Source organism: Marmota marmota, unplaced genomic scaffold (assembly GCF_001458135.2).
Source record: "Marmota marmota marmota unplaced genomic scaffold, marMar, whole genome shotgun sequence".
In the NCBI taxonomy this organism is placed as follows: domain Eukaryota; kingdom Metazoa; phylum Chordata; class Mammalia; order Rodentia; family Sciuridae; genus Marmota; species Marmota marmota.
The window spans coordinates 10,781,768-10,806,994 of record NW_025999982.1 but is presented as its reverse complement, the minus strand read 5'-3'; the positions used below and the strand labels follow the sequence as shown (position 1 = coordinate 10,806,994).

Sequence of the window (25,227 nt, the reverse complement as noted above, 5' to 3'; positions counted from 1 at the left end):
CGGACCATCCCGGCCCGGCCCGGCCCCGATCCTCCTCGGGCGACCGCAGCGGCGGCGGCGGCAGAGCGGGGAGCTGCCCACAATGCACTGCGCCGCCAGCATCAGCACCAGCCCTGACATCACCGCCCCACCGCCCGGCCTTTACATCACCGCCCTTTCTCTGACATCACGTTCCACCCTGCCCCTCTCTACATTCCTCCAGCCCTAGGACTCTCTTAGATGGATCCGCTCCAGCAAATACTCCTAACTGGTCTCTACCATTCACATGACCCCACGCCCCTGGAGGGCCTCATCACTCTTTACCTGTCCCCATAAAACTTACCTGTCTCCATCACTCTTTATCTTTCCACTTTCAGAACGTCCCGGTCACTCTGCCTCATCTAACTACCCCATTTCATCTTCCAGAGGTTCTTATTACTTTTCTCTAAAACCATTTTCCCTAATCTCCCATAAATCTCCATCACCCACCTCTTCTAAGCATCCCAAACTTGAACCCTCCAACCCTTACCTGTAATTCTCAACTCACGTCAGATATGCCTCATCTCCTGACTTAATCTCTATTTCTTTGGCACCTTCTCCCATATGTTGACAAACTCTGCTATTGTGTCTAATTGCTTACCAAATAAGATACACACTCTTTACTGTGACATTAAAAACTCTTCCCAACATGTGCCCATAAGGCTACTACTCCCCTTCTGACAGATGGGATTACTCAATATTCTCTGAATATACTCTGCACTCCGTCTTGTCAATTCCTCCTTCCTTCCATTGTTTATGCCTTCCACAAATGCATACTGAGTATCTCCTGCAACAACAACAATAATATCAGCGGCCATTTATTTCTGCCAGACACTGATTAACTTTACACATATTAGCTCATTTATTCGTTTTAACCTCCCTATGACATAAGAGTAACTATTGTTACCTCCTATTTTATAAATGAGAAAATTAAGATACAGAGAAGTTAAGTAATTTGCATTAGTTTACCTAGCTAGCAAGTGATAGAACTTGGATACAAACCCAGCTCCATAGTCCATGGGCCTAAGCCCCATGCTGGGGGAAAGGATCACTGAGTCAGGGCAATCTTCTCAGAGGAGGCACTTTCAATTGTAATTTGAAGAATGAGTGGGAGTTTGCCTACAGATAAATGGAACCAGGGCAGAGGGAGGGACCAACTTCCAGGAGAAGACAGCATGAGGCTAGGGATGGACATGCAAGATCATGAAAGGCCTGTGTATCATGATAACATGATTGGATTTTCTTCATTTGGGTTTTGGAAGTGAAGTGAATACTGTGATGAGATTTCCATATTCCCATTTAAAAAAATCTAGGTATTCAGAGTATAACTTAGTGGTAAAACACCTGCTAGCATGTGTAACACCCTGGGTTCAAACCGCAATGCTGAAAAAATATCTGGGTATAATTTCCCCAGCTACTTGAAGTATGGATGGGGCTGGTTGCTCTGGAATGATTCCCTCTCTGGGAATTGGAATCATTCAAGATCATGCTCCTTTCCTGGAGTATCCCACATTCAACTTATTATCCTCTGAGCATAAAGACCTTGTCTCTTCATCCTAAATTGGGACTGCTGTCTGAAATTTTTCAAAACTATGATAGGAACAACTGAGGCTTCTTTTTTTAAAAAAAAAATTATATTTGTTCTTTTTAGATACACATGACAGTAGAATGTATTTTGACATACCATATATACAGGAAGTATAACTTCCCATTCTTGTGGTTGTACATGATGTGGAGTTACACTGGTCAGGTATTCATATATGAACCTAGGAAAATTCTGTCCAGTTCATTCTACTGTCTTTCCCATTCCCATCCACCCTCCACTGAGGCTTCTACTGAGACTGTATCAGAATTTAACTCCCTCCTCTGTTCAATATCGCTTTCTTCACCCCTCCACTGATGTTGATCACCAGAGCACTTCCCAATAAAGCTACTGCATGACCATCTCTGCAGCAAAGACGGTGTCCTTTAGATAAAAATCACTGAGGAGTTTTGAGTAGAAAAGAGACACAGTCTGACCTGAGTATTGGGTTTGAATTCTAGATAAACAATTTGTTTTTGTTTGTGGTACTTTAAAAATGTTGCTCTGAAAGCTACAGAAGGAATGTATGAGTATGGGCCGGGTGCTACACGTGGACCTCTGTCTTGTCTAACTGAATGGTTCCTTCTTATGCCCAGTTGACACCCAGAGTCTTCCTCTCTGCCAATACTGGGGCCCCTTGAGCTCAACCTGCTCTCACCCTTCTGTAGCTGTTGGCCCTTCTCACCCTCTCCTACTTATTTCTTTGCTGAATACACAGGTCCTTTTCCTCTAAAGACTGAACACTGATCATACTAGAGGACAGAAGGTAACAAAAATAATAATGTTTAGAAGTTATTTTTTTTAAAAAAAATTTAGTTATAGGTAGACACAATATCTTCATTTTATTTTTATGTGGTGCTGAGGATCGAACCCGGTGCCTCACACATGGTAGGCAAGCACTCTACCTCTGAGCCACAACCCCAGCCCTAGAAGTTCTTAAAAAAAAAAAAAAATACTGCTCTGCTGTCTTCAACTAGCCTTGCTTCTGATGAGAAATCTATAATTATCTTTGTCTTCCTCTGTATGTAATATGTCCTTTACTCTTCTGTCTACTTTTTAGGTTTTCTCCTTAAACTGATTTTGAACTGATCATATTGTGTCTTTTCAAGTAGTTTCACTCATGTTTCTTGTGCTTTGGGTTTACTAAATTCTTTATATCTATGGATTCATAGTTTGCATCAAGTTTGGGTTTTTTTTGTTGTTGTTGTTGTTGTTTTAGTTCTTATTATCTCAAATACTTTTTCTGCTCTCCTCTTTTCTTCAAGGACTCCAATTATTCTGCATATTAGGCTGGCTGAAGTTGTCCTTGTTTTAATCAGCTTTTTTGCTGCTGTGACTAAAAGCTCTGACCAGAACAATTTTAGAGAAGAAAGATTTATTCGAGGGCTCACAGTTTCAGAGATCTTAGTCTATAGAAGGCCAGCTCCATTCCTTGGGGCTTGAGGTGAGGCTGAAAATATGGTGGAAGAGTATGGCAGAGGGAAACAGGTTACTTGACATCAGGAAGCAGAGAGAGATTCCATTCACCAGATACAAATATACATACCCCAAAGCCACACCCCAGTTCCCACCTCCTCCAGCCACACCCAACTACTTCAGTTACCACTCAGTTAATCCCTATCAGGGGATTATCACTAATTGGGTTAAGACTCTCACAACCCAATCATTTCTCCTCTGAACCTTCTTGCATAGTCTCACATGTGAGCTTCTGGGGGACACCTCACATCCAAACCATAACAGTCCTACAAATCACTAATGCTTTATTCATTTCCACCCCTACCCCCCAGTCTTTCTCTCTTTTTTTAAACTGTGTTTCATTTTTAATCACTTCTATTGTTATGCATTAAGGTTTATTAATCTTTCCTTTTGAGCATCTAAACTGGTCTTAATCCCATTCAATGTATTTTTCATTGTAGTTTATATCTCTAAAAGTTGGATCTGTGTTTTTAATTTTTTTTCCATATGTCTTGGGGCTGGGGGTGTAGCTCAGTGGTACAGCGACTGCNATGTGGCTCAAGGGGTAGCGCGCTTGCCTGGCATGCGTGCGGCCCGGGTTCGATCTTCAGCACCACATACAAACAAAGATGTTGTGTCCGCCGATAAGTAAAAAATAAATATTAAAATTCTCTCTCTCTCTCTCTCTCTCTCTCTCTCCCTCTCTCACTCTCTCTTTAAAAAAAAAAAAAAAAAAGCACTTGATCCTTTGCACCTCACTGGGTGCCATTGATCTGGTCCTTCCTATTCAGGAGCTAAGGTGAACACTTCCCAAAGCCAAACAGAATTTAAAGACTCAGATTCTTCTTTACTCCATTTTATAGCTCCTCCGGTACCCACTGAGTATCTTACACAAAATAAATGCTAAAAAAAATGTGTCCCCCACCTGTATATGAAAAGAGACTTAACTAAGCATAGTGGTATACACCAGTAGTCCCAGCTACTCAGGAGCTTGGTGGGAGGATCATCAATCCCTGGGCAACAGAGAAAAATTCTCTGAGCCAGGCATGGTGGAACACACCTGTAATCCCAGCAGCTCAGGAGGCTGAGGCAGGAGGATCTTAAGTTCAAAGCCAGCCTCAGCAACTTAACAATGCCCTAAGCAACTCTGAGAGACCCTGTGTCTAAATAAAATACAAAAAAAGGTCTGGGAATGTGGCTCAGTGGTTAAGTGCCTCTGGGTTCAATCCCCAATATCAAAAACAAAAATAAACAACAACAACACACACAAAAAAACTCTAGCTCAAAAAAAAAAAAAGAAAGAAAGAAAGAAAGAAAAAGAAAGAAAGAAAGAAAGAAAAGAAAAGAAGAAGGAAAAGATTTCACAAATACAAAAAAATTATGTGGTAAACTTAGAGAAATTAAGGAAGTTTAGTTATGTCTTCTTTTTTGCCCTTGCTATGAAAGTAAGGGCAGTGGTCACTTCTGGAGAGAGTAAGCAGGGTGGAATTGGAAGGAAGTAATTGGAAACTTGGGGTAGCTGAAAATCCATTATTCTTATTATTTGTGTGGGGGAGCAGTGTGGTCCTGGACCTCCTGCATTCTAGGGAAATGCTTTACCACTAAGCTACATGGTCCAACCTAATGATCTATTACTTGACATAGTATTCACAAGAATGTTTATATTATAATAATTCATTTGTTTTAGTTTTGTAGCTGAGTTTTTTTCTAGTTTTATTTTATAATACAAATATTTTTATTAATGTTTTATTTGTATGTCCCATGAATGAATGGATGATTGAATAGTCTGGGCACTGAGCACCAGTTGTTGCTAATATAAAAAGAGAAAGGCACCCAGACACTGTGTGCCTCATGATGGAAGTATACACCACAATAAGTGACAGTCTTGCCCCAAATTGATCTGAATCTGATCAAGCCTCTAGATCCAATTCCAATTCACAGAAAAAAGGAGGACGGAGAAACTTGTTAAATGATATTGCAGAAATATAATCAGCAGACTCCAGACTGTAAGACACTATTGGCAAGAGAGAGAAAATATGTAGGGAAAACATGTATATTAAAATAGACTTAGGGGCTGGGATTGTGGCTCAGCGATAGAGCACTCGCCTAGCATGGGCGGGACCCGGGTTCGATCCTTAGCACCACATAAAAATAAAGGAATTGTGTTGTGTCCATCTACACCTAAAAAATAAATATTTAAAAAATTAGCTATTAAAAAATAAAATAAAATAGACTTAGGGCGCTGGGGTTGTGGCTCAGTGGTAGAGTGCTCACCTAGCATGCATGAGACACTGGGTTCGATCCTCAGCACCACATAAATGTAAAATAAAGATATTGTGACCACCTAAAACTTAAAAATAAATATTATAAAATAAAAAATAAAATAGACTTAGGTCTGGGGATGTAGCTCAATGATAGAGCTCTTGCCTAGCATGCATGAAGCCCTGAGTTCAAGTCTCAATAACATACATACACACACACACACACACACACACTTAAAAGAGACAAGTGTGGTGGTGCATACATAGTCCCAACAACTCAGAAGAATCATAAATTCAAGGCCAGCCTGTGCAATTTAACCATACTCTATCTCAAAAATTAAAAAAAAAAAATTAAAAGGCAGGGCTGGAGATACAGTTCAGAGAGGAAGAACACTCCTAGGTTCAATCCCCAGTACTTAAAAAAAAAATGACTTAACAGAGATGCAAACTAATCACAATATATGAACTTTATGTGAATCCAGATTTTAAAAAGTGAATTATAGGATTGGGTTTTGGCTCAGTGGTACAGCGTTCACCTGGCATGCATGAGGCACTGGGTTCGATCCTCAGCTCCACATAAAATGTAAAATAAAGGTATTGTGTCCACCTAAAACTAAAAAATAAACATTAAAAAAAAGTAAGTTATAGCTGGGCATGGTGGCACACACCTGTAATCCCAGAACTCAGGAGGCTGAGGCAGGAGGATCTTGAGTTCAAAGCCAGCCTCAGCAACAGTGAGGCACTAAGCAACTCAATGAGACCCTGTCTCTAAATAAAATACAAAATAGGGCTGGGGATGTGGCTCAGTGGTCAAGTGCCCCTGAGTTCAAATCCTGGTACACTCCTCCTGCAAAAAACTAATTATAAACAAATGAATATTTATCATGCTTATAAGAACAGGAAATTTGAACAATGATGGACAATTTTATGACAATAAGAAAATCTTGTTAAATTATTTAGCTGTGATAATAATATTTTGATTACATTTTTAAAAAGAGAGTCCTTGCCGGGCATGGTGGTACAGGCCTGTAACCTCAGTCACTCAGGAGACTGAGGCAGAAGGCAGAAGTTTGAGGTCAGCTGGGGCAACTTAACCAAACCCTGTCTCAAAAAAAAAATTTTTTTTAAGGGCTAAGGATGTAGCTCAGTGGCATAATATTTGCCTAACATGCACAAGGCTCAGGCTTCAATCACCAATACTGCAATAAAATAAAATAAAAATAAAAGAGAAAGAGTCCAGTCCTCAAAAAACTAAGGCCAAATCTTCTAATATGCAGATGCTAACACACAGTAAGTGGGGAGGTTGAAGTTCATTGGATTAGACAAAGGAGAATGAAGGAAAGGGAGGGAAGATGGGATTAGGAAAGACAGTAGAATGAATCTGTCCTAAACATCCTATGTTCATATACGAATACACAACCAGTAATTCCACAGCATGTACAACCACAAGAATGGGATCCTAATTAGAATAAATTATATTCCATGTATGTACAATGCCAAAATACACTCTATTGTCATGTATATCTAAAAAGAACAAATAAAAAAATCTTTAAAAAAAGAGTCCTTACCTTTTAAATCCACATATTAAAATATTTCCAAAAGAAATCATATAATCTGAAATTTGCTCCAAAATAATACAGTGACAATACTAAGTATAAATGAAATGAGATTGGTCATAAATTCATAATTTTTGAACCTCATTATACTATTTTCTCAATTTTTTTACTTGGTTAAAAACAGCTTTACTACTTCAAATGTCAGGATTTCCTTCTTTTTTTAAAAACACTGAATAACATGCCATTGTATGGATATGCCACATTTTCTTCATCCATTCATCTCTCAACAGACAGGACACTCAGGCTGTTTCCAAATCTTTTTTTTATTATTGTTATTATTATTATTATTATTATTTTTTTTTTTTTAGTTGTAGATGGACACAATACTTTTATTTTATGTTTATTTTTATGTGGTGCTGGGGATTGAACCCAGTGCCTCACGCATGCTAGACAAGCTCTCTACCACTGAGCTACAGACCCGGCCCTGTTTCCAAATCTTGGCCATTGTGAATACCGAGTGGTGCACACCTGTAATCTCAGCAGCTCCAGAGGCTGAGGCAGGAGGATTGCGAGTTCAAAGCCAGCCTCTGCAAAATTGAGGCACTAAAGCAACTCAGTGAGACCCTGTCTCTAAATAAAATACAAAATGGGGCTGGGGATGTGGCTCAGTGGCCTAGTGCCCCTGAGTTCAATCCCTGTTACCCCGGGAAAAAAAATATCAGTTGGCTATACATATATGGGCTTATTTCTATTTATCTGTCTTTACCTCAGTACCATACTGTCTTAATTACTATAGTTTTATAATGCATTTTGAAGTCAGGAAATGTACAACATGAATGAACCAGGAAGACATTATGCCAAGTGAAAAAAGTCAGTCATGGAAGGTCAAATACCATATAAATTTAATTCACATGAGATATCTACAATAGTCAAACTTATAGCAGCAGAGAATACAATAGTTGTTGTGGGAGCCCAACCTTGCACGTGACTGAGTCACACTCCATGGCGGGGTGCGGAGGCGCTCAGTCACAGAAACGTGGCAGAGCTTTCCCCACCCTTCTTAGGTTCGAGGGTCAGGGTCGGTGTCTGGTGCATGGGTGTGTCTTGCTACAGCCCCAAGGGTGAAGCTATGCTCACCTGTTCCTTTGTAATATAACCCCTTGCCCTGTTTAGGATAGAATCTTCCATGGAAGTGCCTTGTGTGTGTCCCCTTCTCTTACTATGCCCTCAGATGTGGCCTACCCAGGTGTCAGTCAACCTGCTGACAGTGGACATCATGAAGATAGACTCAGCCCCCTGAAACCTGACCCCTTGCCTCCCTTGAATAGCTTCTCCTCAATAAAAGGGGTCAGAGCCGTGCTCTTGCTCTCTCCCTTCCTGCGGACACTTAAGGTCAGAGGAGCCATCACAGCGATCCTAATGAGAAAGGTATTTGTGTGGTTATTTTGCGCAGCCCAGTCAGCCCAGTTTACCTGGAGTGACCCCTGAGCCTTCTAGTCGTGAGAACAGAAACCCAGCAAGTTGTTGTGGGGAACTAGGACTTGGGGGAAATGGGGACTTGTTCAATGGAAGTAACAATCACTTTTGCTAGATGAATAAATTTTAAAGATCTGCTGTACCACATCGTGCCTATAGTTAACAATATGGTATTGTGCACTTCAAAATTTACTAAGAGACACTAGGCACAGTAACATACACCTATCATGCCAGTGACCTGGGAGGCTAAGGCAGAAGGATGATAAGTTTGAGGCCAGCCTCAGTAACTTAGCAAGATCCTGTCTCAAAGTAAAAAATAAATAAATAAAATAAAAATAAAAAGATGTAGCTCAGTAGTAGAGCATGCCTGGGTTCAATTCCCAGGACCTACCCATGCCCCCCCCCCCAAAAATCATAAAGAGGTTAGGTTTCTTGGTAAAAGTAAGAGGACAGAAAAGGACTTTGGGAAGTGATGAATATGCTTGTTACCTGAACTATAGTGAGAGAATGACAGGCATTTGCATGTGTGCAAACTTGTCAAATTGGACACATTAAATACGTACAGATCTTGACGTGTCGATTACACCTCAACAAAACTTTAAAAAAAAAAAGAAACAGTTTTGTTGAGGTATAATTAGCACACCAATAAAATCTACCAATTGTAAATGTATAACTTAACAATTTTTTGAGTTGTACAAACATAATTTCAATCCAGTTTAAGAACATTTCTAGCAACCTCCAGAAGTTTCCTTAGGCCCCTGAAGTCAGTTCCCACTCCCACTCCCACCTCCAGCCCTAGCCCTGGGCCACCACTGATCTGTCTTTTGTCTCTCCAAATAGACCTTTTTTAGACATTTTATTTAAATGATATCATACAATATGTGGTTTTCACTGTTCTTTATACTAGTATATAAGTTTTACATATTCTATAAAAGAAAAAAAAACACTTTTTGTTGAATATTCGTATAGCACTTTATTTTTTAGAGCAGTTTTTTAATATTTATTTTTTTCGTTGTAGTTGGACACAACACCTCCATTCCATTCATTTATTTTTATGTGGTGCTGAGGATCGAACCCAGGGCCCTGGGCATGCTAGGCGAGCGCTCTACGGCTGAACCACAATCACAGCCCTTTAGAGCAGTTTTAGACTGCTCTAAGCAGGTCCGTCCGTACGTCCTCTGCCCCCACATGCACATCCCCACTGGAGTGGGATGCTTGTTACACTAGCACCTTGTTGTCAGCCAAGGTCCCTGGCTTATATTAGGGTTCACTGTTGGTGTTACACATCCTATAGGCTTTGACAAATTTATAATGACATGTATCCACCATTATAGTATCACATATGCTTAAAATCCTCTGAGCACTTTGTTTTTTCTTTCTCTTTTTCTTTTTTGGTACTAGGGATTGAACCTAGGAGTGCTTAACCACTGAGCCACATCCCCAGCCCTCTACATATTTTATTTAGAGACAGGGCCTCACTGAGTTGCTTAGGGCTTCGCTAAGATGCTGAAGCTGGCTTTGAATTCATGATCCTCCACCTCAGCATACGGAGCCACTAGGTTTACAGGCGGGTGCCACTATGACCAGCAAGCACTTTGTTTTCTAATGTGCTTTTATAAACTTGATCTGAAGCGCACCATAGTCAAAACAGGTGAGCAAGGCAGGATAATATTTCTTGTCAATTCCATATACATGCAGACTGAGACTCAGAGTGTTAAGGGACCTGACTGAGGTCACAGAGCTAGTTACTAACTGAACCAGTACTCTATTTTGGCCTCTGGTCAGCTGACAAGGTATTTCCCCCATCATGCTGCTTCTCTAACCTGTCTACCAACCTGGTTCCCCCATCCATCACTTAGTGTCCCATCCTTTCAACTTCCATATTGGGGAGGAAGGTCTGAGATGCGAGTCTTGTCTGTACCTGCATTCTTCCCACACAGAGAATCAGGCTGCTCTTTTTCTTCCAGTCTGAGATAGAAAGGGGATGCCAGTCACAACAGAGGTGTGGACTTAGGGAGATCAGGCTGCTTGGTTTCCTCCGTTTATAAGAGACTATGGCAGAAATAAGACGGTCTGTGAGTGTGTACCCATGTGTGTTCCTTGCTTATGAGGACGTTGAGGAGGGGCAGTGGGTCAGGACAAGAAGTGTCCAGGAGTTTGCTGGTCATTCCTCCGGCCCATGACACGTCTTCTTTAAGCCTATGTGGGCGAGTATGTGGTGGGCTGTCTGTGGCACAGCTGTGTGTTCACATTTGCCCCTGTATTGTGTACTGTGTTTGTGGCAGGGCCTAATAGTGGGTGGACATTTCTTTGTCCTTTGTATTTAGCACTTGGAAAAAATATATATTTATGGTGCTGGGGTATAGCTCAGTGACAGAGCCCTTACCTAGCATGTGCAAGGTCCTGAGTTCAACTGCTCACACTGAAAAAAAAAGTATCTTGACTTCTCTGTAACCCCATACTTTCATATTTTGGTGTTTTAATAGTCATCTGTCAGGAAAAAACAGAGAAGAAACCACTGATGGGCCTTTCCTCCTGGGAATGGGACTGAAAGTCTCAGGACTCTATGCATACTCTCTTGTTCTATTTGAACTTTTTTTTTTTTTTTGGTCATGTATCTGTATTATTTTCATGATAACACAAAGGGGAAATCCTAAGTATCACTGGTGAGCAAAGTGTGTGTGCCCATCTCCCTGAAGAAACTGCTTCTATCCACCTGCATAATTATTCTAGAGCAGAGCAGATTGGGAGGGATGTCAAATGTGTCCTTAACAAATATTTGACAAATGTTTTCTGTGTGCCAGGCACAGTTCTAGAAGTCACACATACAGTGAAGATGCAAACAATTCCTTCCCTCCTGGGGAATTATATTCTACCGGGTGTAGCAAGACACAAAACAAAATTAATGGTGGTACACGAAGAAGGGAAGGCAGAAAAGGCTGATAGACAGTAATGGGGTTAGAGGCTGCCATATTGAATAGGGTGTCCTGGAAAGCTGACAAGTGAATACAGATTTGAAGAAGGAAAAGACTTGAAAGAGGTAAAGAATGAGCCAGGAATCCAGCTGCCGGGCAGAGTCCTGGGCAGAGGGACGGCAAATGCAAAGGCTGTGAAGGCAAGGGGTACGGCTGGCACACTTGAGGAGCAGCCCGGAAGCCGGCGAGGCTACAGAGTAGTGGGAGCTGGAGTTCGGGAGACAAGTGGGTGACCAAACCACTTGGGACCTGTGGGCCTCTCTCACCCCAGGTGAGACTCTGGAGTGTTCTGGGCAGAGAGGGTGGCAGTTCTCAGTCTGTTCACGTGTGTTCACGGTGCTGAGTGGAAACCGTGGTGAGGCAGGCGCAGAGCCGTAGGGGCAGGGCGCTGTGGAGAGAGGGGGTAGGGCGTGGGCAGGGTGGCGGTGGGCGTCAGGTTCTGGAAATATTTGGGAGAACCGGCTGCAGTGGCCCATGGGTGGGTGGAGGGTTTGAGAATAAGGAAATAGTCCAGAAGGGCCCAGAGGGGTGGGTTCCCAAGAGGGCCTAGCCGGGTCCTCCCCCTCGCGGCCCCCTCGACCCCTTTTCCAGGGTCACGTGGTCGCGGCAGGCGCCCCCTGGCGCGGGAAGCAGCGCGCGGCAGCGGCGATGGCAGCGGCCGGGGCGCGGGGGCGCGGGGAGCCGGTGGAGCCGGGCGCACCGGGCCGCCGGGCCCTGTACTTCTGCGGGAGCATCCGTGGCGGACGCGAGGACCGGGCTTTGTACGCGCGGATCGTATCCCGGCTGCGGCGCTTCGGGGCAGTGCTTACTGAGCACATGGCGGCGGCCGAGCTAGGCGCGCGTGGTGAGGCTCCGGGGGCGCGGGCTGCGGGGAGGCAGACCTGGGGACAGGCTGGCGAGAGACGGGCCCGGCCCCCGCCTCTTACGGCCACTGCACGCCCCACCCTCCTGCCCGGCGCTCGGTCCAGCGCCCCCGCCCTAGAAGGAACCCGGGTGGGCGCAGGCGGCGTCTGCCCCAGTACTCTGTGGTGAGACACCAGTCCTAGCATCGGGCTCTCTTACTTCGGTCCCTTGAACTCTCTTCAGCCCCCTCCCGGGCGCTCTTGGCGAAGAGCTGAAGGTAGACAGATTGGGCCACTTCTCCCAGCTCATGTCCCACTTCGCCCGTGGGTCCTCTGCCCCGCCTCCCCGCTTTCTAAGAATCAGCCCTCTCTTTGACCCGACAGACCCCACTTTTCTCAACCACCCTCTCCTGAGCCACCTTCAGCCTGAATGTCCTCTGTTCAGGCTGTTATCAAAGTGATGCTGAGTGAAAGACCCGGAAGCTGATCTTTCTAAAGCCAAGTTTTGATACGTTGGTCTGGAATCTCACCATCCTTCCAGTTTGTTCCTTCTGCCCAGATAACTTAGTGATTCCACCTCCCTTACCCAAGAGCAAGGCCATGATTTGTGGGACCTAATGCAATTTTTGGAGACCTTTTAAAAAACAAAAATCACAAAACCAAATTGCTAGGGAATTAGAAAAGGCCTGTGCAAGTTAGGGATCCTGAAGCTCAAGGTCCACTAGCTACATAGGGCCTACTTGTCTGGTAGTTCTAGAGCTTAAGTGTGCTCAAATGTCAGGAGGGAGTTTTGTTTAAAATGTAATCTATCAATCACCAGTCTGATTAAAGCCTTTGAATAAGATAAAGCCTTTGAATCTGTTTTTAACAAGCTGTCCAGTGGTTCTGATGCCTCTAGATGTGAGCCTCACCATCCTGAAGGATAGCATTTAATCATGCTGGAAGCAGCAGTCCTTACCCTCTGTGCCCATGAACTTTTGTCTAGCCACTTGGTTCCACAATGTTAGTCCTTCCTATATCTTCATGTGCCTTAATCACACATTGCCACCTTGCACAGGGTTGAGTGGGAAAAAAAAGTACATATATAGTAGTTGATCACCCCTTTTGACAGGCTCCTCGTATTGGACAAGCCCTTGAAGTTCTCCCTCACAGAGTAGGATGGACACAGAGTCATCAAGGGCAACAGAGAGTTACTGTGAGCCAGGATGGGGAGCATCATTGACCAGATTTTCTTTGACCTTAGGAGAAGAGGCTGCTGGGGGCGACAGGCTTATCCATGAGCGAGACTTGGCCTGGCTGCAGCAGGCAGATGGTGAGTGACCTCCCTTCCACCTAAAAGCTCCCCTGGAATGTTAGCTTCCCGGGGGACATCCTGGCCTCCTCTCTACAGCCAACTGTTATCCTTTGCTTACAAGCCCAAGGGCCCCAGGTATTAAGCCCTAATCTCACATTTCTTCCAGTGGTCGTGGCTGAAGTGACACAGCCATCCTTGGGTGTAGGCTATGAGCTGGGCCGGGCTGTGGCCCTCAATAAGCAAATCCTGTGCCTGTTTCGCCCACAGTCTGGCCGAGGTAAGTACTCCAAGCCGTAGACGGCTACCCCTGTCACACCCCAGCTTTCTGCAGGTCCAGCCTCAGCTCCTTCCTTAGTAAGCTTTGAGCACAGTGCTTTTCCCCAGTGGGTTAGGGCAGGAAACGGGGGGCTACGGGGGTTAGGGGGGTTTAGAAGGGAGGCAGCTTCACTTTCCCTTCCCTCCCCAGTGCTTTCAGCCATGATCCGGGGAGCAGCAGACGGCTCAAGGTTCCAGGTGTGGGACTACGAAGAGGGAGAGGTGGAAGCCATTCTGGATCGATACTTTGAGGCTGATCCTCCTGAGCAGGTAGCTGTCTCTGATGACCCAACTGCCTGACTTAAGCCCACTTTACTAAAACCTTCTGACTGAAACTGCTGTAGTTATCATTCCTGCCTTTAGCCCAGTAGCAAATTAAAAGAATTGTTTAAAATTCTATGGTTTTGTCTGTATTTTGGTGGGGATGGGGCAAGTCTTTGGTCATATCCCCCCCCCCCGCATTTCATTTTAAGGTAGAGAGAGACCCTTTAAAAGTCTGTAGGTCCCTAAGAGGAGGATACCTCCTCATGTTCTTGGAGGAAGGCTATCCTGGGGGGTGGCCTTTCTTTCATCTCATCTCCTCTGAAGTGGGGCTGGGTCTGCACCTGGCCCTGGACCTTGTGGACTTCACTTCCCTTTATCAGCTTAGACCAAATGGGTCTGTTTTGGGCCTTCTCAGAGGGCAGAAGAGTCTGGAGGTCTAAAGACAACAGTATGAGGGGAACAGTGGGAGATGAAGCCGGCTGTCCCTAGGGAAGCTATCCAGCCTCCTTTCAGAGAAGTTTGTGAAAAAAAGTTTATTCAGTAAACAGAAGAGGGTGCTGCAGACACTGGAGATCCCCTCCTCACAAAGGTGGGAAGCGGTGAACTCCCCATCCCCACAGCCCCATGATTCTGGTGGGGCAACTCCAGCAGTTTCCTGCATCCTGCCCCTCAGTCATAGGCTTCATCATCATCCTCCTCATCACCAAAGAAGAAAGTCTCTCGGTCCAGATTTTCAGATTCCTCATCGTAGAAAAGGCTGTCATTGTCCAGCTCCTCATCAAACTCATCTTGCTGCCACTCTGGCACATCATCCTCATCATCTTCCTCCTCGTCCTCTTCCTCCTCATCCTCTGCCTCCAGCCCAGAGGAATCCTGGGGCCTAGGGAAAGCCACTGCTCTGAGCCCAGAGAAGCCTGACATCTCCCACTGCCCCTCTGGGGCTGTCTGCCCTACTCACTGATTGTCAGGTACGTTGGATCCTCTTGCCTCCCGGGCCTCTACTGTTGGACTCTGAAGACCAAATCGGAAATCCTGGCAGAAGCAGGAGAGCAGAGGACATGTGGCCTTGTGCCCAGCATACTTTCAGCTGTGTTTGCTGAGGGCCAGGCTCCTGCCATGAGTGCTCCCTCCTCTTACCATGGCCCTTCACAAGCAAATGCCTTTGTGCAATGTAATTGGCTGGGAATCTCCAGAAATACAAGATACACTGGCAGGAACCCCCCCTGTGCTCGAGCAGCTTACAGTGCGTGTTTATGTATTCTGCCCAAGTTATTTTCCAGTCAGTGACAACCTGAGGGCAGGGTTCATGGTGCAGGTACAACACACCCATATTAGAACTGGAAGAACCTTGTAGGCTCCTTATTCCAGTGATCCTCACCTTCTGGTCCTCACTTGTGAGATTTTGAACCCACATCTGGGAAGTATAGTCTGAAAGGGTTCCCTGAGTGATTCTGATGGGCACCCTGGCCAAAAACCTTTGATATGGGCAAACCAACAACCATTCTATAGGAAACCCCGGGAGGTTAAAAAACAGGGACTGGCAGCACAGCTGGATGGTCCCAGGGATGGGACATCTGCCCAGGCCTCCTAACATCTATTCACCCTCCTCACTGCCTTTCCTTCTGGACTTGACTCTGGCAGGGTTGTGCTGGACATAGGTAGCCCCTGACCTTGTCAAGTGCAGAGGCACAAGTGGCCAGCAGTAGAGGTACCTGGGTGGAATGCTGCAGGATGGCTAGCAGCCTCTCCTGGATCCGCCGCAGCAGCTCCATGCCTGTGTTGAGACAGTCAGTCCGCAGGAGGCGCAGGGAAGAGGCCAGGTCTTGGCAGCGCAGCAGGGTCTCCTCTGTAGAGGGTCAGGTACAGGGGCTTGATTCCTTTTCTCATTCTCACCCACTCCTTCCACAAACACCTATGGAGCATCTACCAGGTGCCAGGCATGGCTATAGACACTCATGGAGCTTACATGCCAGTAGCAGGGTACAGACCAGGATCAACCCATCAGGTGCACATCTGCCCTTGGCCCCTATAGCATGGACTTTAGACCCAAGGGTGAGAAGCTATGCAGAATGAAGAAGATGGGGACAGAGTGAAGATGAGGGCATAGTGTTACCTGGCTGGTTGGGCATGGATGCTCAGGACTGAGAGGGGCCCCGCTCACCAAGGAGGATCTGCAGGGCATTGGTGTGCAGCTCCAGGCTCTCCGTCTGCTGCTCCACCACATCCATGTACTCTGTGTCCTGGCTGTAGAAGCTGTATACACAGGCATAGGCCAGCACCTAGGGAAGCCCCAGTCAGCATTTGCTGCCTGAGGCCTGGCACTTCTGCCTCCCCACCTATCCTCTCCTCAGTCCCTCCATCCAGATAAGTCAGATAAAAGCACCCAAGCCCACCAGGACCCTTTGGTACACTGTTCCCCCACCACTACCACCTTTCGAGCCTGCTCAAGGCCCCGGCAGGCATCACTGAGGAATGTGAAGGATCTGGGTGGGGGCACCTCATGGATGGCAGAGACTCGGTTCCGCAAGTTCACAGCAAATTCCTGTGTGAGGAAGGTACTCAGCACAGCCTCCCATGCAGTCACTCCAGCCCTCTGGCCTCACCCATCAACCTACCCATTCCCTCCCTGCTCACCCGTGCCTGGTGATGGAAAGTACACCGTTCATTATAGTCCTGAAACCTCTTCTCCTGGCGAGCTGCTTTGCTTACCTGGTGAGAACACGTGGAGAGGGTTGTTGGATGCTTTGGTCCAACAGGATGGAGTTAATAATTAGAACAGCCACCATCCATTGAGGTGCTTCTGCATTGTACACAGGTGATTTTCATTTAAATTAGGGACATGTCATATTATTAATCCCCTCTACAGGTGGGGACTTTGAGGCTTGCCCAGAGCCACACATGACTTCAGTGTCCTGCTCTGCTATGCCCAGGCACCCACTGAGGATGCCCTGTCCTCAGATTCTCTGTGGCCACTTGGGGGTGAGAAGTCTTATTCTGAAGATAAAGGCCCTTGAAAACAAGCCTCCCAGTACAGAATTCCCAGTGTCTGCAGGCCCTAGTGGCTTCTGTCCTCCCCTCCACCGAGTCCCAACTGCAGTCACACTGCTCTAGACACAAAGCCCTTTTAGCCCGGGGCCAGCAGCAGTAGCCCATCATGATTGTTCTTGGGCCTCTGCCTCCTGGGTGCCCAGCCCCTTACCATGGCAGAGCAGTTGTAATAGTCTTTGTGATTTGGCTTCCAGGACTTGAGGCAGCGCCAGCAGAATCCATGGTTACATTTGGCACAGGTCATGCTATGGAGGAAGCTAGCTTGTCAGAGGGTGCCTGCCTCTGGGCAGGGGTGTGCCAGGACTGCCAAGTGCCTGGACACACCACTGACAATGCCCTGGGCCTCTGGCCTGTCCCTCTGCCTTGTAGTTATCTTCATCTTTCCAAGCCCTGCTGCATGCACCCTTGCTTTTGAATTTGCCCACAGTATAGATTTAAAAGTGAGGAAAGGAAAATGAAGGCCTAGGAAGTCACTCTGGGAGTGCCAAAGTGAGGGGTGATTCATCTTCTGAGCTTTACAACAGGCTTCATTGTCCCTTTCTTACTTCCAGGCCTCCCTGCCCCTCCCTTGCCCTCTCACGTCCCAGTGCCCACAGTACCCCCTTCTTACTGCAGGCACCCCTCGTTCTTCTCAATGGGAGCCTGACAGCTGGGACAGCGTTTGGAGATGAGCTTGGCCAGGTGCTTGCTCTGGGCCTCCACACTCATGCCGTCATAGTAACCACCATCATCAACCCACTGAGACATGTGGCCACAGCTGGCAGGGTAGTGTGCCTAGAGCAGAAGGGGGTGATGAGGACACAGCTGAGCCCTGACAGTGTGGCCCTGCTGGTGTGTATTGGGAGAGGGAGGGAGAGGACAAATCACAGAAGGGTGAACATCAATAGGGTTGTGGAGGATGAAGAAGGACAAGTCACATTCTGTGAGGGCAGGGGTGCTGAGCAGGGAAGGAGCGGGAATACTTGATCAGGGGCAGGGTATGGGGAGGGCAGCCACCTCAGGGAAGCTACAGTTGAAGCAGGAGGCCCAGCCGCATTTGGAGCAGGTGGTCCCACAGCCTAGGCCTTGGCGGCAGAGGATGCGGTCGCAGCCCTGGGGGTTGGTGCACCAGGTCAGGTTGGAACAGCTCTCCACATAACCACGCAGAAGGGCCTTCTCATACTGTAGGGCCACAGGTGCCACAAGGTGAGTACATGGTTCTCCAGGATGCCAAACCGCCAGGCTCCTAGCACCCCACAGGTCAATACATTCCTGGAGGCCCTTTGGTTCTGATTGGAGCCTCTCAGACTAGAGGGGATACCTTGGAGATGACCTCTGGTGAGGAGACGATGGCACGTATAAAGGCGCTGGTGGGCTGGGCGGGACAGTCAGCAATGGGGCAGGTGCAGTTCAGCACAAGGTTCTGCTCGATCCGAGTTGTCAGATACTCATTCCAACAAGACTGGGAGGGACAGAAGGAGAGATTGCTAAAAGACATGTGTCCTTGTAACTGACCTAGCACCCACCCCTTCCCTAAAATGTGTAAGGCCGGAGACAGCTATTCCTAGATCTACCTCACAACTGACCCTTATCCTTCTGGTCTCTATGGGTTTTCTTATGCTTGGCACAAATTATAGTTGTCTTTGAGGATGCACAGGCTCAGGCATTAGCCTAATATAATTACTGTTGAGTGGATGTGAAGGAAGGGAGTAAAGAGAACAAGAAAAAAAAGGAGGACCCAAGTTTTAAAAAGGATGGAAAGAGCAGACAGGCCAAAGAGAAAGGAGGCCTGAGCAATGAGTGGCCTTTTCTCTCCTGGGCACTTGTCTCAGTAGAGTTTTCAAGAAACTGTGTTAGGGTGGAGAGTTGGGGGTCTCACCTTACAGCAGTAGTGCTTGCAGCAAAGGGAGGGCAAGTCGTCATTGGGTTCCAGGGGGCTCACACAGACGGGACAGTGATCAGGGCGTGTGGGGGCAGCCTGGGCCGGGGGTACACACAGTCCAGCTGCCAGTAACAGTGGCTCAGGGTCATCACTGTAATTCTGCAACAGTTGTTCGGCACCCCAGTGGGTATGAGCCAAAAGGTGCTGAGCCACATCTGGCTCTAAGTTCAGTGTCTCCTGCACCTGCCGCACTGTCTGCTCCATCAACCCTTCTACTTCCTGGGGGCTCATGGTGCGGCCTGCTGGCAGCTGTAAAGATGCCAGGGCCACCATGGCTTCTGGGCTTGGGGAGAGAAAAGAAACAGCAATCAGTATCTCTGTGCTATTTATCTGACCTATCATCTGAACCCCACCTGATTCAATTCCCCACTTGCACACCATCACTTGGACTTGCCTTACCAGCCTGAGGGTTACAATGCAAACTGTCTGAACAAAGACCTCCACAGAAGGATTGGTAAATGTGGGGCTGAGGCTGGATGTAGCAATGACTGGTAATACTACATGGATCTGATGGGCAGAGGTAAGGATGCTAAACAACCAATAGTGGATGGGAAGATCCACTATAGGTCCCACCCAAAATGCTAGCAGCACCTTTGGTGAGAAAGAGTAGTCTATTTCTTTATTACACAAAGTGTGGCCTATGGACCAGCAGCACAAGTCTCACAGAAAGTGCTGCTGAGCCAGGATCTGCCCTGAGCCCAATCCCAGCTGATGTGTGTGCATGTTTATATTTGAGAAAGATTATTCCAGAGAACTCACTTTACATACCATGCAAATAGCAGGCATGAAAATTAGTGTCATTAACAGTTTCTGATGAACTGGATCTGATGTTGGAAGTTTTAGGGGTGCTGGCCAATTATAAAAGGCTAATTGATAGCAAGTTCTTCAGAACAAACTTTTTTCATATTTCACTGAGCAGAGTGCTTTTCAGCACTCTCTATATTTGCAGAATATTCCATATTTTTTTAGAATGAGAGATATCTATAAAAGGGCTTGAGTGTTTAGGTCCCTTGTGTAAGGGCTGCTTTTAGGAAGACAAGGATGGCAAGACCTCTTACTTAAGGGAATGGTGGTACACAAAGGGAAAATGAAGATTAGCAAAGGGAGGGAAATAATAGAGAAAGGAAATAGGACCAGACACAGAAAGACTGGAAGTGTTTTTACAAAAAAAAACAACAAACAAACAACAAACTGGCTTTGGCCCTACAACCCTTCCCACCTCATTACAAAGGGACAGAAGTGGGGGTGGCTACCTTGGCTTGGAGGCCTTGGTACTTTGGTTGCCACAAAAAGGGACATCTGCTTGACCCCGGCAGGGACCCATGGGCTCTGGTGTGGCATACATCAGGATCTGGGGCCGGTCATCACGCCGTTCCACATAGCCCTGGCCCAGGAGATGCAGAATGCAAGAGAGGACATCTGTACTAGTACAGGCTACACCTCCAGCAACAGCACGACCCAGGCTTCCAGGGGGATTTGGGCCCTTCTGCCAGGCCTCCAGCACCTGGACAGAAGAAACAAAACAAGCAGACTACTTTACTGAGGGGAGCCAGGCTGCCTGAGTTCAATGCCTGGCTCACCACTTATTGGTTGTGTGACTATGGGTAAGTTATTAACTTTCTCATGCCTTATTTTCTTATCTGTCAAACAGGCCAAAATAATAATATTTAGGATCACTGTGAGAACTAAATGACTTAATCATGCACACATTAAACATTCAAGTTTTTTTCTAACTTCTAACTGTTTGGTCAGGAATAGAAACCCAGTCGGAAATGCTACCCAATGGAAGTCTCATACTGAGAGTGATTTACCTTACCTTGTGAGACCTCTGGCTCCATCCCCCAACCCCAAGCATGACTCCCTGCCTCTCCCAATGGCATGGTCCCCTCTGCCTACCAAACAAACCAGCTGATCAATGTGGAGGCCTTTTTCTCCATGGGCTTTAAGAATACGAACAAGAAGACAGCTCAAGAGGTTCCTCTTCTGTTCCAGGGTTCGGCCCTCATCCTTCTCAACATTCAGGTATGTCTGTGGAGGTATGAGCCACAGGACCTCCTCACTGGGCTGGAGTCCAGGCCTGCGGAGCCGCAGCACACCTGGAAACCAGGTTCTAGTCAGGTTCCCAAGGATAAGGAGGGACACATGAGTAAGGACTAAGAAGACACTACTAGACACTCATTCCCTAGTATACCATTCACCAATCTGAGAGCCCCCCTGCCCCACAGAAGAGACTCAGCCCAGCCCCCACTGACCTACCCCTGTGTGGAAAGTCCTGACCCTCTTGCAGGGTCAAAGGGCCATTCTCAGAGGTGAGGGGCAGAAGTGCCTGGTGCAGTAGCTCAGCAGAGAGGTCAGAATTCTTCAGCAAGGTCTCTATTGATACCTCCTGGTGAGGAGAAACAAGGCCAGTCAGGAGTAAAGGGAAAGGAAGAGAAAGGGAGGGAGGAGTATGGACCTAGAGAGTTTAGTAGGAAAATAGAGACAGGCAGAAGAGAATATTGAGAGGCTAAGGAGCTAAGGCACCTCTATCTGATTGAAATTCAACAGCAGCCACATCTGCACGGTGGACACATGCAGGGTCTGGTCACCAAACTGCAGCTCAGCCCTGCCCAGCCATGTCCACTGCAGTCGCCGATGTGGTCCCATGTCCAGGACTGGGTGGTTCTGACCTAGGAAATTATTGAGGAGAAAGGTGGAGGTAAAGACTAAAGGAAATGAGGGGGTTAGGGTCAGGTTATAAAAGCACAAAATATTTTTCAATCTGAGTTCATAATGATACACATTTTTAAAAGACTTCATTGGGCTTACATGAGTTTACTAGGGAACCAACAGTTATTATAACTAACTGGTTAAAAAATAAAGGAGGGGGGCTGGGGTTGTGGCTCAGCGGTAGAGCTCTCGCCTGGCATATGCAAGGCCCTGGGTTCGATCTTCAGCACCACATAAAAATAAATAAATAAAATAAAGGTATTGTGTCCAACTACAACTAAAACATAGATAGATAGACAGATAGATAGATAGATAAAGGAGAACAGGTGGGGCTGTAACTTAGTGGCAGATACTTGCCTAGCATGTGTGAGGTACTGGGTTCAATCCTTAGCACCAAATAAAAATAAACAAATAAAATAAAGGCATTCTGTCCATTTACAACTGAAAAAAACTTTAAAAAAAATATGGGACAAGAGGGAAGGATTAAGCCTTCCCTATAAAAACTATACTTTGAGGAAACCAATAATTGATGAGAGTAAGTTTCTCTTTATAGAGAAAACATTCTAGCTAACACATAAAGGAGTGACAAAACTATAGTATCACCATTTCATAATCCCCAATAAAATGACAGACATGAAAATCTCATGAAAAATTACATGTAATATGTAGATGAGATTGATGACATTGAAATCCACTGATCTGTCTTAACATCTCAAAGAGAGACAGTCAGCTAGCTCTAACATGCCTTCTGCTGGAAGGATACAGTGCCACCCTTGATGCTTTCTGGACAAGAAATCGAAGTAGAATCTGATTAATCCTCTACATCTAAATATCAGGTTTCAAGAAATAAAGGAGAGAGAGGAATATGCTAGAAGATACCAGGTGGATGCAGTCAGCAAAAGCCAGCCTGGGGACAACTCTAATTAACAACCAACCAATTTCCTCCAGAAACAATTACAAGGGGGAAATAAGAGAGGCAGAAACCTATAGATTAAGGGAGTGAGTGATAATTCAACCAAATGCATTATGTGGGCTGCTTGGATCATTAAACTAAATAATCAAACAAAAACAAAAACAAAAAAACTCGAGATAACAAGGGAAATATGAACACTATATATTTAATGGTATTAGAAAATATTTTTAACTTCTAAAGGTAATGATAGTGCCCTTGCTTTTAAAAAGGGAGTCCTTACCTTTCAGATTTGGGGATGGGAGAAAGTAGGTTAGGGGGACTAGATGAAACAAGATTGGCCAAGACTTACAATATACTGGTGGGCTGAAGTTTATTTATTATGTTTGTATATGCTTGAATTTTACTATAATAAAAAAATTGTTTTTTAAATAAGAGTAAAATGACCCATTCTCAGACAAATAAAAACTGGTAAGGTTTTTCTTTTTTCATGGTGCTGGGGATTGAACCCAGGTTTTCTACCAATATTCCCTCAATGCAGAAACTTTTAATGGATGTACTTAAAAAAAAAAAAAAAAAAAAGACAATTGAGCATAGAAAGACCAAGATGCAAAAAGAATGGTGACTAAAGCAATTGTCATGATGGCAAATGTAAATAACCATTGAATAATGATTAAACTTGGAAATAAAAAAAAAAGATAATTCCAAAATACTAAACACCAGTAAAATAGGAGTTAGGATTGGAGTTGAGATTTTTCAAAGGTCCTTTAATTGTTCATAAAAGTGGGAAATCACATTAATTCAAGAAGGTTAAAAATATAAAGGTAGGGGCACTTTACTAGCATGCATGAGGCCCTGGGTTTGATCACCATTATGGCAAAAAATAAAAATGAAAAATAAAGACCAATGCAAAAGTGAATGCATAACTTCTAAAACTGACAGAAAAAAAATTTAAAAAAAAATCTGTCAATCCAAAAGAAGAAAGTAAAAATGCACAAAAACCCAGAATAAATCATATGTACAAAGGTATTCAATTATCACTTTTTAAACATAAGAGTAAATAAAAATATAAAATAAAAGATTAAAGATGTTATTCATAAATAAATAGGCTAGAACTGACAACTCAGAAAAAGAGACTGTTGGGTTGAACAGAAAATAAATTCTAGGTAATTTTTAAGTCATATGTAAAACATAAGGATATGCCAAAGTTAAAATTATACTGGGGAAAATTCTGATGGGAGTAGAATGCTGGCATGACTTTAAAGTTATCTTCTCCCACATACTGCTTGTTAATGGTAACAAGGGAGAAATATTAACTATAAGGTAGAGAACTCAAACAACCTTTTGACCTGGTTGTCAAAATTAACATCACAGGGGGCTGTGATGATACAGCAATTACTTAGCATGAATCAGGCCCTAGGTTTTTTTCAGCACCGAAAAAACAAAAACAATAATAAAATAAAAACTTCAACCGTCAACATTGAAAAAAAATTAACATCATAAACAAAAAGGCAGATAGAAACTGTGTGTCTGGGGATGAAATACCTTGAGAAGAACATAACATCATTTACTTAGTACTCCACCTGGGAATGTATAACCTGAAGTCTAATCATGAGAAAACATACAAATTTAAAATGAGAAACTANAAAAAAAAAAAAAAAAAAAAAAAAAAAAAAGACATGGAAAATGTTATGGGTCAACTCACAAAACTGGAATATAGATGTTAAATTTATTAATAAATAAACTTATTATGTAGGAGAATACCTTTATTCTTTAGGAAGTATGTACTAAAGTATTTAGGGGCAGAGTTTATGCAATGGTTGCCAAAAACGTGTATATGTGTATGTGGATCACACATAGATAATGTACATGCACATACATACATGTACAAGAAAAGCAAATGATAAGAGCAATGTTAATGAAAAGTTCATAAAAGGAAAATTTGGATAAAGGTTACATGGGTTTCTTGAAATTATTTGCAAATTTAAAAAATTTTTAAGTATACTTAAAAACCATTAAAATGGCAAATGTTATGTTAGCTATATTTTGCCACAATTAAAAAAGAAATCTAGAGCCAGGCACAGTGGTGTTGCCTGTAATCCCAGCAGCTTGGGAGGCTGAAGCAAGAGGATCACGAGTTGGAAGCCAGCCTCAGCAACAGTGAGGCACTTACCAACTCAGTGAAGCCCTGTCTCTAAATAAAACACAAAATAGGGCTGGGGATGTGACTCAGTGGTCAAGTGCTCCTGAGTTCAATCTTCAGTACTAAAAAAAGAGAAAGAAACGTAAAAGATGAAGAACTTCTCTTAGTGCAAAAACAAAACAGTAAAAGGATAGAAAAAAAAAGATACACCAGAAAAATGAGAACCAAAGAATGCTGGTATACAATTAATATGTGAGAAAAATAGACTTTAAGAGAAAAGGCCTTGTTAGAAAAAGTTCACTTCACAATAATAACAAAGTTTAATTTACCATGAAGACTACATGTACAGAGTCCATTATAGTAGTCACTAGTCACATGTTAACTATTTATATTTAAACTGATTAATAAATTATTCAGTTCCTCAGTTGTGTTAGTAACACTTCAAGTACCTAACAACC

The 25,227-nt window shown here is 44.6% G+C and overlaps 2 protein-coding genes across 2 annotated transcripts in view; one reads left to right on the top strand and one right to left on the bottom strand.

The window, feature by feature from the left end:
• The first annotated feature begins 11,802 nt into the window (after positions 1–11,802).
• Positions 11,803–14,177, top strand: Dnph1 (2'-deoxynucleoside 5'-phosphate N-hydrolase 1). Its single transcript, XM_015487931.2, has 4 exons — positions 11,803–12,167; positions 13,409–13,477; positions 13,626–13,736; positions 13,926–14,177. Exons 1-4 carry the CDS (start codon positions 11,972–11,974, stop codon positions 14,072–14,074), a joined length of 525 nt encoding a protein of 174 aa, XP_015343417.1. The 5' UTR covers positions 11,803–11,971; the 3' UTR covers positions 14,075–14,177.
• Positions 14,178–14,545: 368 nt separating this feature from the next.
• The window catches only part of Cul9 (cullin 9), a 35,886-nt gene continuing 25,204 nt past the window's right edge, over positions 14,546–25,227 (bottom strand). The window contains exons 27-41 of the mRNA XM_015487764.2: positions 21,531–21,676; positions 21,264–21,393; positions 20,904–21,103; positions 20,261–20,511; positions 18,945–19,290; positions 18,387–18,527; positions 18,083–18,247; positions 17,697–17,860; positions 17,238–17,331; positions 16,673–16,747; positions 16,470–16,580; positions 16,200–16,317; positions 15,751–15,884; positions 14,997–15,070; positions 14,546–14,918 (exon numbers count right to left, since the gene is read on the bottom strand). Of these exons, the coding sequence (XP_015343250.1) occupies positions 14,708–14,918; positions 14,997–15,070; positions 15,751–15,884; positions 16,200–16,317; positions 16,470–16,580; positions 16,673–16,747; positions 17,238–17,331; positions 17,697–17,860; positions 18,083–18,247; positions 18,387–18,527; positions 18,945–19,290; positions 20,261–20,511; positions 20,904–21,103; positions 21,264–21,393; positions 21,531–21,676 (2,360 nt within the window). The 3' untranslated portion in view covers positions 14,546–14,707. The remainder of the gene's footprint in view (positions 14,919–14,996; positions 15,071–15,750; positions 15,885–16,199; positions 16,318–16,469; positions 16,581–16,672; positions 16,748–17,237; positions 17,332–17,696; positions 17,861–18,082; positions 18,248–18,386; positions 18,528–18,944; positions 19,291–20,260; positions 20,512–20,903; positions 21,104–21,263; positions 21,394–21,530; positions 21,677–25,227) is intronic.

Excerpts from the sequence above, each read along its gene's own strand:
- Dnph1 (XM_015487931.2), top strand. The coding sequence starts at position 11,972 with ATGGCAGCGGCCGGGGCGCGGGGGCGCGGGGAGCCGGTGGAGCCGGGC. Across the intron at positions 13,478-13,625 it reads CTGGCTGCAGCAGGCAGATG|TGGTCGTGGCTGAAGTGACA; the intron begins GTGAGTGACCTC and ends CATTTCTTCCAG. Across the intron at positions 13,737-13,925 it reads TCGCCCACAGTCTGGCCGAG|TGCTTTCAGCCATGATCCGG; the intron begins GTAAGTACTCCA and ends TTCCCTCCCCAG.